Consider the following 12,879-nt stretch of genomic DNA (forward strand, 5'->3'; position numbering starts at 1 on the left):
ATTTAGAGAATTAAATATATGACAACAACCCCATGATTAAAAGTGCAGTATGCTATTCATTTTCAATATGCTAATTGCATAAATGGGTGTAAAGAACAATGGCACACACCACAATAAATACACTTGAAAGAAACACACTAACCATAAAACTAATCTCCGTAAACATCCATATTCATCAGTTTACACTTGCATTTTCTGAACCTAGTTATAGGGGATACATTTCAATATTTAACCACTATACTGAATTGATTTCTGACCCGGTGTTCTAAATATATAAGCAATATCCATTTGTATACAAGGCTTTAATCATTTTCATTTAATTCAAGACAATAATAAGTAATGTCATGTTTTTTTTTTATCATACTAATAAAAGAATGTTTTAGATGAGCTATACAAATGAACACAAAAGCATACAGGAATTTGGAGATCCAAAAGGTAGAATGGCATTTGTTAGATTTGCTGACTAATTTAAATTGTTTTGTTTAGTCCAGCTACTGCCTATTTAGCTATTCTAAACAAATAACGGCTGCTCAGCTTTGTATAGCAATCCTATTTAAAGTTGCAGTGTTCAGCTCTAATACTAAGAGTGTGCCAGAAATAATGGGGCAAAGCAGAAATGTATTTTTATGCAGAAACTAAATAAATAATTAGCATAACAATCAGAGGCTTTATACAACTAAAAAAGTGTTTTCTCACATTGTGTCACACTCTTCATATGATTAACTAAATGTCAAAAGACCACAACAGTGGAGCCATTAATTAACAATGGCCCTATATACACTCTCACATCTGATGAAGTTATAATAGTATTAATATTTTAATTGTATATTGTCTCACAAGTAGCAGAAGACTCTAAAGTATATAAACTATACTGTTAATATTAATATTAATATATATATATATATATATATATATATATATATATATATATATATATATATATATATATATACATACGTATACGTGTATATATATATATATATATATATATATATATATATATATATATATATATATATATATATATGTATGTGTGTATATATATATATATTAAAAGATTTTTTAAGATTTTTTACTAAAAGTTTTATTAAAAGAACAAAACACACAACTGTGCATTGTATGCGATCTGAACCTTATTTGTTATGAATAAAATACTTACAAGGTACCACGTGTTTGACCACTTGGGGTCATTGAAATAGATGGAGTTGGGGTCGCTGCGAGCATAGCGTTTCACTCGAGACTTTACTATCTGCTGCTGGATCCAATCCACCTGAGAAAACAAACCCAAACTTCACATGTAACCTCCAGAAACGTCTGAAACTCTGCATAACAGGGATAGTGTACAACACCGTAAAAGTGTGTGCATGCATTCTGAGATATTACAACAATGTCACATAACAAATTATGGCACAGTGTTTGCCATAAATACCACCATCATCCAAGATCATTCCCTAGAAACTTCAAGGCAATACCAGTGCAGGTTCCACACATATCTAACTAATAACATCTGTCAACGTCATGCGGAACAAGGCTCACCTAAGGTGCTCAGAGATGTCTCACACCACTACTGGGAGGAGCAATGGTAACTTCTGGAGCAGGTGCATGGAACTTTACATAGAAGAGTAGGATCTAGGCTGCTTATCTACAGGCTGAGGCGATGACAACCACTCCTTAGTGGGCTCACCTCTGCTTAGACAAGGAACAATGCTGTGTCTTACATCACAGCAAATATAAAGCCAGTCTAAGTATTAAATGGCTATAGTCTGGTATAAATAAGACCACAAGGCTCATACCAGGCACAACATAGATATTTTGGAAACCAAAATATAAAAGACAAGTTTCTTGCCAGAACTACTAAAGTTGATTTTTTTCAATGGCACAGAATAGACTTGTGTGGATCAGTTTGAGCAACAACAACAGACACCAATAATACATGTGGCACCCTGGCTGAACCTGGTGGACAAGCAAATTACATCCATTACATGCCAGGATGATGGTTAACATTCTCAGTGAATTCAGCTTCATGCCAGTGAGCTATGTGACCTGCATTGGTGTTATGAAGCTCTTCTGTGAATTCACAGGTACTAAATACATCTGCCATCCACAGTATATGAAATGAAATAACTACAGCAATTGGTTAAACTTTCTTAGATATAAATCTGCCACTGTTCATTTTAATTGTTTAAGGCTGAGATTTGACAAAACCTTAGACCCTGAAAACACAGGTGTTTGGCAGTGGAACTTTTTTACATTTATCGCTGTGAAATCAGCCAGGGTTTCTCAACTGTTTTTAATCATTGACCCCATTTTAAAGTCTCACAATTCTGTCTAGCCAAAAACTATGAGGTACAGTATAAAAATATGCTTATTGTGCTTATATTTTTAATAGCCACATTGCATACTGTAGGTGCCCAGTGTGATGAACATGGCAGCATGATGGACACTGAACTGATGTCGTCTTCTTTCAATAAGCAAAGTTCTACTGGCTGAGGATCGCCCATTTCCAGTCGTTGCCCTCCAGGTGCATGCTGGAGTCCTTCACATCCACACAGGTAACTCGATCATCAAGATATTTCAAACGAACACTAAAGAAGACACAGCACACAGCACTACACACCTTCATGTCTGTAGTTAAATGCACTGCATTACACACTACTAGTTAAATCCACTTGGCCAAATGGAATGAAGGTGGAATCAGTGCTAGTAAATAATAGCCCAATAATAATTATTACAATAACTGAAGAAGTCACTCAGGCATGGCCAAAAGCCATTTCATTAATGAATCAACTTAGATTTGTTAATCAAATGAAATTACAATGAGAAAACAAGCATTCTGCTGGCCATTTTCAAGAAGTCCTTTATATTTACCAACTCAATTAAAAAAATAATAAGGACTGCTAACATGGTTACGGTCTCAGCGGGTCTGATTTTAAGAGACCAAGCTCTATATAAATAACTCTATTTATATGCAGGTTCTATATCCTAATATCCCAGCTGTGTCAGATAAACCACTGGCAACAACAAAATGTAGACATGGACATTTAGTGTGGTTTCTCTGCTTAATGGCCTAGTACAGCAATGAAGCAACCCAAAGCCTCTAGCTTGAAATTTGACATCGTTTAAATGGATTATTGAGTATTTGCCACACCACTCCAGGCTATGGAGCATGATATGATCAGAGAGGTTTTGCAAAGCTGCTCACCAACTGAGCAGCACCTCAAGTTTTATTGCTCCTGGGAGCCTGGCTGTCAAGAGAAGATAATCTTGGCAGGAGAGGGGCAACTTCTGGCCCCTGGGAAACAGCTTAACTCTGAATGCCTGGCTGCACTGTCAAATAAAGCTATGGATAAGTGGATGCCCATCGCACTGTCATTTTAATGAGCCTGGAGCTGCATTTATAGGTGCAGATTAATAGAGCTGGTGCAAAGAGAAAGATGAGAGTGTGCATGGGATCTGGGGAAGAGATGACTCACCTTGGGGTCCATGTGAATGAAACTGTGTGTGCCCCTGGTGGCAAAGGTGGATCTGCGCACCACATGACTGTGATGGAAATGGTAGTGGTCCTCCAATTCACCAATCTGTGAGTAATAAATAAACAGGTACACAAACATGACAAACAATAAGTAATCAAAAAAGTAGCAGTGAGGTAAAGGATGTTAGCGCCTGACAAAAAAAAAAACTGAATATAATTTACTAAAAAAATCACATTAAAAAGAAATCTCAAGATCAAATTGCCTTTCAAAAAATGTACTGTAACAAATCATCTTAGGCTGACATTCTGGTATTAGTTAGCTCAATTTATATAGCGTATTTGGTCCAACAAACACATTCTCCTCCATCTGAAAGCTTGTGATGTTAAATAATGCACTCCAGACAAAATGGCTAAAAGTGTAGGCAAGAATGTGTGCACATGTGCATCTGGCAAAGCGCATTTCCATCACTGTGTGCAGGCTGAGATCATACAGTATTTTCTCTTTTGCTGACTTACTTTCTGACTTTGCTGGCTAGTAATCAGTATGATGTTCTCCTCATACTCATTCTAGTTAGTGGAGCTGTACAGTACATGCAAAAGCAACAATTAGCATAACATACATCCTGTGATGCTATAACAGGATATGTGTACTGTGTTCGTTAATCACAGCATCAAACACCTTCATAGTGTGACTTGAATTGGGGAGGAAAAAGTTGCTGTAAGCTCTCGAGTCTTGTGTTGTAAAGTACACATCTATAAAGCTACATATGAATTTGATTGTGAAGGTAAAAAGCACATTTCACCGCAGACCACACATGTCTAGACATCTTACCATGCCTCCTACAAAGAAGTCAAACAGACTGGCAGACAGATATTCTTTCCTGCTTGCTGTGGCATACCAAAGCTGCCCGTCACAAAAATATGGAATTTCAAAATCACAACTTTGTAAATCTGGGCTAGGACTCAGGAACAGGCCACACACGGCCACTGGTCAGAGATTTAAGCAAAGCAGCAATGATTTTCACAATCAGCAAAACAATTAATCAGCAAAATTTTGTTAATTGCTTTGAAAAGCTAAAACTTGCAAGAAACTCTAAAACTTCCATACTTCCATTTGCCAGAGCTGTAACTTCATACATTATCTATTAGTTCCACTAGACCAATTACATGTGTGTAAGATGAATAAATGAACAGCTTGCATGAATAGCTGCAACTTGTTTTGGGGTATATTTTTGTATGCTTGCCTTTTTTTTACCTAATTATTTGCTTTGCCTAATTATTGTGAAACATTACACTCAGAGTGAGGTAGAAATATTCCCTGGTTAGGACACGAGTCCAGCTCAGGGCACCATGCAAACACAATTTCACAACAACTATACTCACAGCATGTTTTTGGGAGATAGAACGAAATCAGAGCTCCTGAAGGAAACCCACACAGACCCAAGGAGAACATGCATACAATAACTGAGGCTTGAAATGCAGGGTTTCCCGCAGCACTTTGCAGTTCGGGCGGCCCGCCTAAGCTGGGAAACCCTACCGCCTTAACTAGGTCGTCCAAGAAAAAAATTCCGCTGCACAAAAGGCCGTCAAGTGCATCTCGGAGAATAACACGGACGCGCTTCACACCGTGAGCGGGCACACGTGCCACACAGCCGAAATGAGAGAAAGACGTGGTCCGTCACTGTCTGGAGGATAACTAATCAGTTGATAAAAAGCTTGTCCGTGAGAATTGTAAGTGGACTTATGTTTTGGGTTTATTTAAGCCTGTTACTGTATTAATCTATAGTTCTTGCAAATTTAAAGTAAGTTAGCTGGTGATTTTGTTGTTTGAGTTCTTCACCTGCTAGCTAGGTTGCACGTGCCTGTTTTTAATAATTGTTAAACGTAGTACAGAGTCTGTGGTCTATCTCACAAAGAAGACCCACCCCCCCACCCAACCTTACCGCCTTAACTAACAAATTTTCTGCGGGAAACCCTGAAATGGGTACCCTGGAGCTACAGTATGAGGGAGCTTTGTGTCCATTTTACATCGACAGCATTTGCCAGAGTGACTTACATTTTATACAACTGAGCAATTTAGGGTTAAGGGTCTTGCTCAAGGGCCCAACAGTGGCAGCTTAGTGGACCTAGGATCTGAACTCACAACATTCAAAAAAGCAGTCCGACACCTTAAACACTAAGTTACCACATCCCCACTAAATAGTCCACAAAATAGACACTAAGTGCCCACTAATTAGGTTCTCAAACATTTTACAGCCAGAGGCCTCTATAGCTGTGAAGAAAATTCCACAGAACTACTCAGTACAGATTTTTTTACATAAACATAGACTTCATTTTGGGCTCAATATTGGTGTACAGTAAGACACAAATACATGTGTGTACAGTAATATTCAGTAGAATTTTTTATACCTGGACTTTTCTATCCCTGCACACATTAGGCTGGGAGCTCTCACCCTTTTATAACCAGTGACCCCATTTTAACGGCTCAACATTCTGTTTAGTTAGAAAGGACGGTGCAAAAAATAAGCTCATTGTGCTTGTGTTTTAAATTGCCACACTGTGTGCTTGGATAACAATCTGATTAACATGGCAACATGATGAACACAGCACATCTGCAGCCAGATGTAAAATGAGTTTATGCTCCAAATTGAAAAAAGGCAAATGGAATTTAAATAATAATAATAATAATAATAATAATAATAATAATAATAATAATAATAATAATAATGATAATAATAAGCCAAGAGCATTTAATTATTATTTAAAAAGTGTCCACTTCTATGAATAAAACCTCACATTAAATATCAGCTGATAAATATACTCACCATTTCAAGAAAGCTCATGTAGGTTTGCAACCACAAATTGAAGAATTTATGTATTAGATTGAAGTTGACATTAACTTATAGGCCAATTGATTTTGTTATAGATGTATCAAGGCTTCGATTAACCGCATTCACTTCACAGTAAATATAAATGATGTACGTTTACAAGACTTTGTATAGGAAACTATTGATTTATTATTTTCCAGTATTGTGCTGTAAATGATGTGCAATTCAGAATATATTACAGTAAAATGTCAGAAAAAGCAACACATATTGGTGTATTTAAGCCTATGAATGATCGGCATTTTAGTTACCACAAAGAAAATCTGAAACCCTTAAAAAATCAGTTTGTTTATTGTTTTTGTGCCTTAATTTAGAAACTATTTAAGGTGACCACAAAGATTCCGTGATGTAAATTTATGCGCCAACTTTGGTTTAGTAAAAAAAAATGAAAAAAAAATGATGCTTAATGAGTTAATGAGTTCATTTGAAGTTAATTTTGGTTGAATTAGTGTACACCAGTTGTGGGAAGTGGAGGCTCGGTTTTTAAGCTTTCAGACACTAATTAAAAAGGCTGTGAGTTTAAATGGCACCATGATGAAAGTCCCTCAGCAAAACCTTTAAACCTTCTGCTCATGCCTCAACTATAAGTCACTGCCAAATAGGCCAACGTAAAGTAAATATTTATTTATTGTAAAGAGTGAGAAACCCAATAATAAACAAATAACTTTGATAATAATAAGCCACTTTAACAAACTTTGTTCTGCTTCACAGACCCCTGTGTCATCACGACTCACCCTGAAATGCACTTTAATTAAAGGTACACATTATATAAACATAATGTCCAACAACAGTGAGATGATTTTTTTCTTCCCATAAAGTCTGTAATAAAGTTTATCCACATGCAGACATTAGGGATTTAGTCTCAGATAGAGTATTTTTTTTTATAGCAGAGTTGCATCACAAGTGGTTTTTAAGGCTTAGCAGTGATGAAGAGTGTTGTTTAGGTTGTTGTTTATGTAGAAATGTGACTGAAAGTACATAAAGTAAATAATAAATAAACCACTGACCTGGCCCAGGTTTGTAAAGCCATATTTAGAAGCAAGTTTGTCAGCCTGTTTTAATCCTCCTCTGACTCGTACAGCCCAGTGATTAGTAAAAACGCTCTGAGACGCCGACGCTTTACACGCGACCAGAAAAGTGGACAAGAGACAAACAACAAACAGACGCATTTTTTCTTGTTAACTTTGTAGCGGCGGCGCGTGCAACACGGTCACAACAGCTCACCAGAGCGCACGAGGGAGCGCGTGGCGACAATAAACCCGCGCGTGACTTCTCCTTAAGGCGAAACTGCTGGAAAAAATACATGTCACACTGGCGAACGCCCCTTTACTATCCACAACCCATTCGGGAAGAATGTCAGCAATACGATACAGTTCTTACAATGATGTCAGGAGAGAGAGAGAGAGAGAGAGAGAGAGAGAGAGAGAGAGAGCGCGCGCGCACAGAAGCCAATCACGCAGCGGGTAACGAGCGGCACAGTCGCACAGCGCGCGCGAGCGCATGTCAACACAGCTTTCCAATGGCATCTTGGGTCAGAGTTCATTTGTTGGTTTCACATGTGCACAAATAATGCTGTGTCATCGACCCTAAGTGGTCAGATTAACTCCTGCTGTAACTGTAACTAGATGTAACTGTATCACTAGATGATGCAAAATCTAAAATAATTCAACAGCTCAGGGGGGCATGGTGGCTTAGTGGTTGGCAAGTTCGCCTCACACCTCCAGGGTTGGGGGTTCGATTCCCGCCTCCACCTTGTGTGTGTGGAGTTTGCATGTTCTCCCCGTGCCTCGGGGGTTTCCTCCAGGTACTCCGGTTTCCTCCCCCGGTCCAAAGACATGCATGGTAGGTTGATTGGCATCTCTGGAAAATTGTCCGTAGTGTGTGATTGTGTGAGTAAATGAGTGTGTGTGTGTGTGTGTGTGTGTGAATGAGTGTGTGTGTGTGTGTGTGTACCCTGCGATGGGTTGGCACTCCGTCCAGGGTGTATCCTGCCTTGATGGCCGATGACGCCTGAGATAGGCACAGGCTCTCCGTGACCCGAGGTAGTTCGGATAAGCGGTAGAAAATGAGTGAGTGAGTAAAACATCTCAGCAGATAATCCATTAATATCCCTGTACATTTAGACTTTTGTTCATTCTATGTTCTGTTTAACTGAATGGCAGTAAGGAAAACTCCCTGAGACAACATGAGGGGGAAAAAAAACATGGAAAAGAATCAGGGATTTTGCTGATAATTTAACTTATATGTTAAATAATTCCACAAATTGGGTTCAAGTAAGCTTCGATATTTCTTAAATAAATAATGATATGAATATATATATTTATTATAATATATATTTATTATAAAATAAATAAAATAAACAATCTTCAGCAGTGATTTGAAGAAGATTTAATACATTAAAAACATTCAGAGTTAATCTGTCTCAGGAAACAATAACAAAAAGTATTTTACCTTTACATCCACATTTGTTAATGTACATTTGTTAATGTACATGTTAATATAACAGCAGCAAAGCATAAATGGCACAAAAACTGTAAAATAAAATTGCAGACTGATATATTTTTACACATATATAGGACTGGGTTTTTATTTGAGATTCATCCTGTAGCAGTATGCTCAATATTACCTTATTTACCGTGTAGTCTACTATATAGGGAGTTTTGTCATCTTGTTTCCATGCCAGAAATCATAACGGAGTATGTAGTGTATTCATGAAATGCCACAGTGCACTGCAATGCAGGTTACAGAATACCCATAATCCACATAATGCCTTTTGTACTGAATATGAAGTAGGCTGTCATCAGACTCAAAGCAATATTGCCTGAAAATGACTTCCATACATTGGAGATGCAGGCAGATCTCACTTGTATACTGTAATGTAGAGGAATGAAAATGCTGCTATAGAAATAAACTAGTCATGAATTGCCATGGGATATATTGGTACTCTAAGCCACTGGGGCTTTAGGGCTTTTTGTAGGCAACACTTAAAATCTTTGAATTATGATATTCTAAGCAGGTTAATCAATAGCAATGATAGAAAAGATCTGGCTCAAGTATTTTCTCCATGTTCATATACAAAAAAAAAAAAACTGAGAAGCAGAACTCAGTGTGCTAAAACAGTTAAAGTCTTCGAAGGTCAGTGTCTTGGTTTATTTTCCCAAGATACTGTATGTGATTATTACAGGAATGAGGGTGACTGAATTATTCAGATTGAGTGAGAGGATAATTGCCTTCAATTACAGCAATCATATTGAGAGTGTCTTATTTGATTCATAATCACTTCAAAAGTTAAGTACTGTATGGTATTTGACCAAGGAAACTGAAATAATCTGAAGTGTTCCTTCAGAATAAGCTGTTACAGAACTTATTGCATCATTGAAACACATATTTTTCATACTAGTGTTGTCTCTTAACAGTAGTAAGAATCTCTTCTTCTGGATCATGATACCTGGTCAAATAAAAGATTGCATGAGAAGTATTGTTAAAGCAGTCAGCAATTTAATATGTGAAAAAAGCACAGCTCTGATGCAACACATATGGTGCAATCCAGTGAGATATAATGTCATTTGAACTGTGCAAACAGTTTGTGCAAACAATTTTAACTGGAATTGACAGGCATATGTCACACCACCTTTACTGGGAATGAGAGAACGGTAATGCCACGTCACTGCTGCTAAAGTGAAATTGAAAAGTGAAGAAAAAAGCTTAAGTTGAAATGAAATCAATTTATTTCACAAAAAAAAAACAATTAATTGCAAAAAAAAGAGGTGCAGTGGCTGGTAGCCATGTTGCATCAGCGGTGACTCTTCTAGCAACTTGTTACAAATCATTAGTGAGAAGAAACTGAACAAAGAAAATATAAGCACGAACAAATACTGACAAAAACTGACACTTCGCATGTGTCTTAGTAATGGAATACGGTATTAAGAAGTATAGAAGGGTGACTATGATAATGGAAAACCATTTGATGCTAATCCAAAATGCAAATAGTCTACTAACGATCTGGATGTTCGATGCAACCTCAGATGTTCTCAGTAGTGCAGTAAAGACTCCTGTTGTCAAATCAAAAGTTCAGGACCAGGACTAAGTGAAATCGAGCTAAGACGGATTCATGCTTGGTCGAAGGCCATGGCAAGATTGAGACTAAAACCATCAAATCTTTTTTTTTACTTCAACTTCAGCTAGATGTATTTGTGCATTGTGCCAATGACTGGGCTGTTTTCTAGAAGAAAGAATTATTTGTTTACATGTTTTTACTTTCAAATTTTGTGCATAAGAAAAAAATAGATAACATGAGCAATATTTTTTCGAACCCTTGGTTGACAACGAGACCACATTTAGCAAGATCAATAGCCAAGACTGAGACAAGTCTAGGTACTAATGCCAATAATTCTGAGACATGTCCAATCCAAAAACGGCTCAAGACTAGACTTTGAGATCTACAGCCCTATTTTTAGACATGTTGATGACTAACATGAAATGATGGCCATGTACAAGATAATTTGTTTTCACCATTACTGCTCAGTGCAATATTGCAGGTAAAATATAAACATTGTGATTTAAGAAGAGTAAATAATATAATGAATTTGAATAAATAGACATGAATAAACAGAATTATGGCAGTTATTATATGCATAAGAATAGTATGTGCAAAACAGGAATATGTGCCAGTTTTATAGACAAAGTACACTATGTCTAAAAATATATAATTATAACATTGTATGTACAAGTGTAGCCAAGAAACATACAGTGCATGCACTAATAATATTCATAAATGAATGTAAACAGTGGGGCACGGTGGCTTAGTGGTTAGCACGTTCATCTCACACCTCCAGGGTTGGGGGTTCGATTCCCGCCTCTGCCTTGCATGTGTGGAGTTTGCATGTTCTCCCCATGCCTCGGGGGTTTCCTCCGGGTACTCCGATTTCCTCCCCTGGTCCAAAGACATGCATGGTAGGTTGGTTGGCATCTCTGGAAAATTGTCCGTAGTGTGTGATTGTGCAAGTGAATGAGAGTGTGTGTGTGTGCCCTGCGATGGGTTGGCACTCTCTCCAGGGTGTATCCTGCCTTGATGACGACTGAGATAGGCACAGGCTCCCCGTGACCCGAGGTAGTTCGGATAAGCGGTAGAAAATGAGTGAGTGAGTGAGTGAGTGAATGTAAACGAGGCTATGCAATGAATGTACAGTTATATACAATTATAAAGGGTAGAAAATTATGTGACAGAATGTACAGGATGAAGCAGAACTGCAATGTGATTACAGACAGTGAAGTATTAGTGAGACATCAGGGTTCTAGCAGTGTAGTGTAGAGTTCAGTAGGTTTATGGTTCTGATCTGGATGGTCCTGTATCTCTTCCTGGATAGAAGGAGGTTGAACATGGCTGGGATATAAATGTTTTATAGACCATACAGGCATTTGAAATAGAATCTCCTACATTTTGCTTAACATTCTGATACACTCACAGTACTGAAGTGGGAAACAGTGAGAGAATAGAAAGGCACACGGTCATGATTAAAATTAATGTTTAATGTTTGCAAATTATAGACATTGCAATTCTTGCTGTGCTGCTCAGGCATGCTGAACTTCAGCTTGTTCCGTTGCAAGGTCTGTTGGTTTGTTGGTAAAATATTGCCTTTGGTTTTAATGATAGCTTTTAGCACATATCACTTATCTTGATGGGAGCAAGTAAATGAGTGTTAAATTCACTTGAAGTATTCTTTGCATTTGATTTGTAAAGTTTCCTCTTGGTTGAAATGAAAACATTAATCTCTTAAATGAAAAGATACAATAAACTATAACGGGGGATTAATAACTGCTATTAAACCAAACAACGTGATAAATGAGTCTAACTGTACAGCTTATTAAAGCGATGCCAGAGATGAAGCTCAGATTTATGTGATTGTTCTCATATCCCAAGTATATCCCATTTGACCAAGGGTGTTTTGTGTCTGATATGAAGCTAATAGTATTAACAAATAAGGAAATATTATGGCTGCCACTTTAACACTGAGCAAACTGCATGACTAAATAATTCTACATTTGCCTCAAGACATGTTATAATATTCGATTTCTCTACACCAGATCTGCATGTTTGGTTTCTTACACATCGACAGCCATTTGGAGCTGGAATCATTCTTTAGTTTAGCTTTTACAGTGGGATTTAGCATTGCTACATAACTTCTTCTATGGGAAAACACGATCACGCTCTTACACAAGCAGCAAAACTTTATTCTTTACCTACCTCTAGAAAGGGAAAGTAAGGGTTTGCCTCTATTACACCCCTGTGGGAGGTATTTATATAACTCTGCTGCCCACATCTAGCACATATTGGCAGGTGTACATGTGTTTGTTGTTTGAAATTGGAAGTCTAATAATGTCAAAGCTCTCCTCAGTGTTGGCAGGCAGGTCAGCGTGTGGTTCATAGGTGGTTATGGCACTGTGTCACTACCCTGTGAGTCATTTGTACAAACAAACAGATGGAAGGCTGATGTGGCCAGCATGGCTTGGCATATTTGTTAT

The 12,879-nt window shown here is 37.6% G+C and overlaps 1 protein-coding gene across 1 annotated transcript in view; it reads right to left on the reverse strand.

Annotated features, from left to right (window-relative positions):
* The window catches only part of pcsk6 (proprotein convertase subtilisin/kexin type 6), a 56,371-nt gene extending 48,583 nt beyond the window's left edge, over positions 1-7,788 (reverse strand). The window contains exons 1-3 of the mRNA XM_060884355.1: positions 7,365-7,788; positions 3,474-3,578; positions 1,160-1,270 (exon numbers count right to left, since the gene is read on the reverse strand). Of these exons, the coding sequence (XP_060740338.1) occupies positions 1,160-1,270; positions 3,474-3,578; positions 7,365-7,526 (378 nt within the window). The 5' untranslated portion in view covers positions 7,527-7,788. The remainder of the gene's footprint in view (positions 1-1,159; positions 1,271-3,473; positions 3,579-7,364) is intronic.
* Between the last annotated feature and the right edge of the window lie 5,091 nt (positions 7,789-12,879).

This window comes from Tachysurus vachellii, chromosome 1, assembly GCF_030014155.1.
Source record: "Tachysurus vachellii isolate PV-2020 chromosome 1, HZAU_Pvac_v1, whole genome shotgun sequence".
Classification (NCBI taxonomy): Eukaryota; Metazoa; Chordata; class Actinopteri; order Siluriformes; family Bagridae; genus Tachysurus; species Tachysurus vachellii.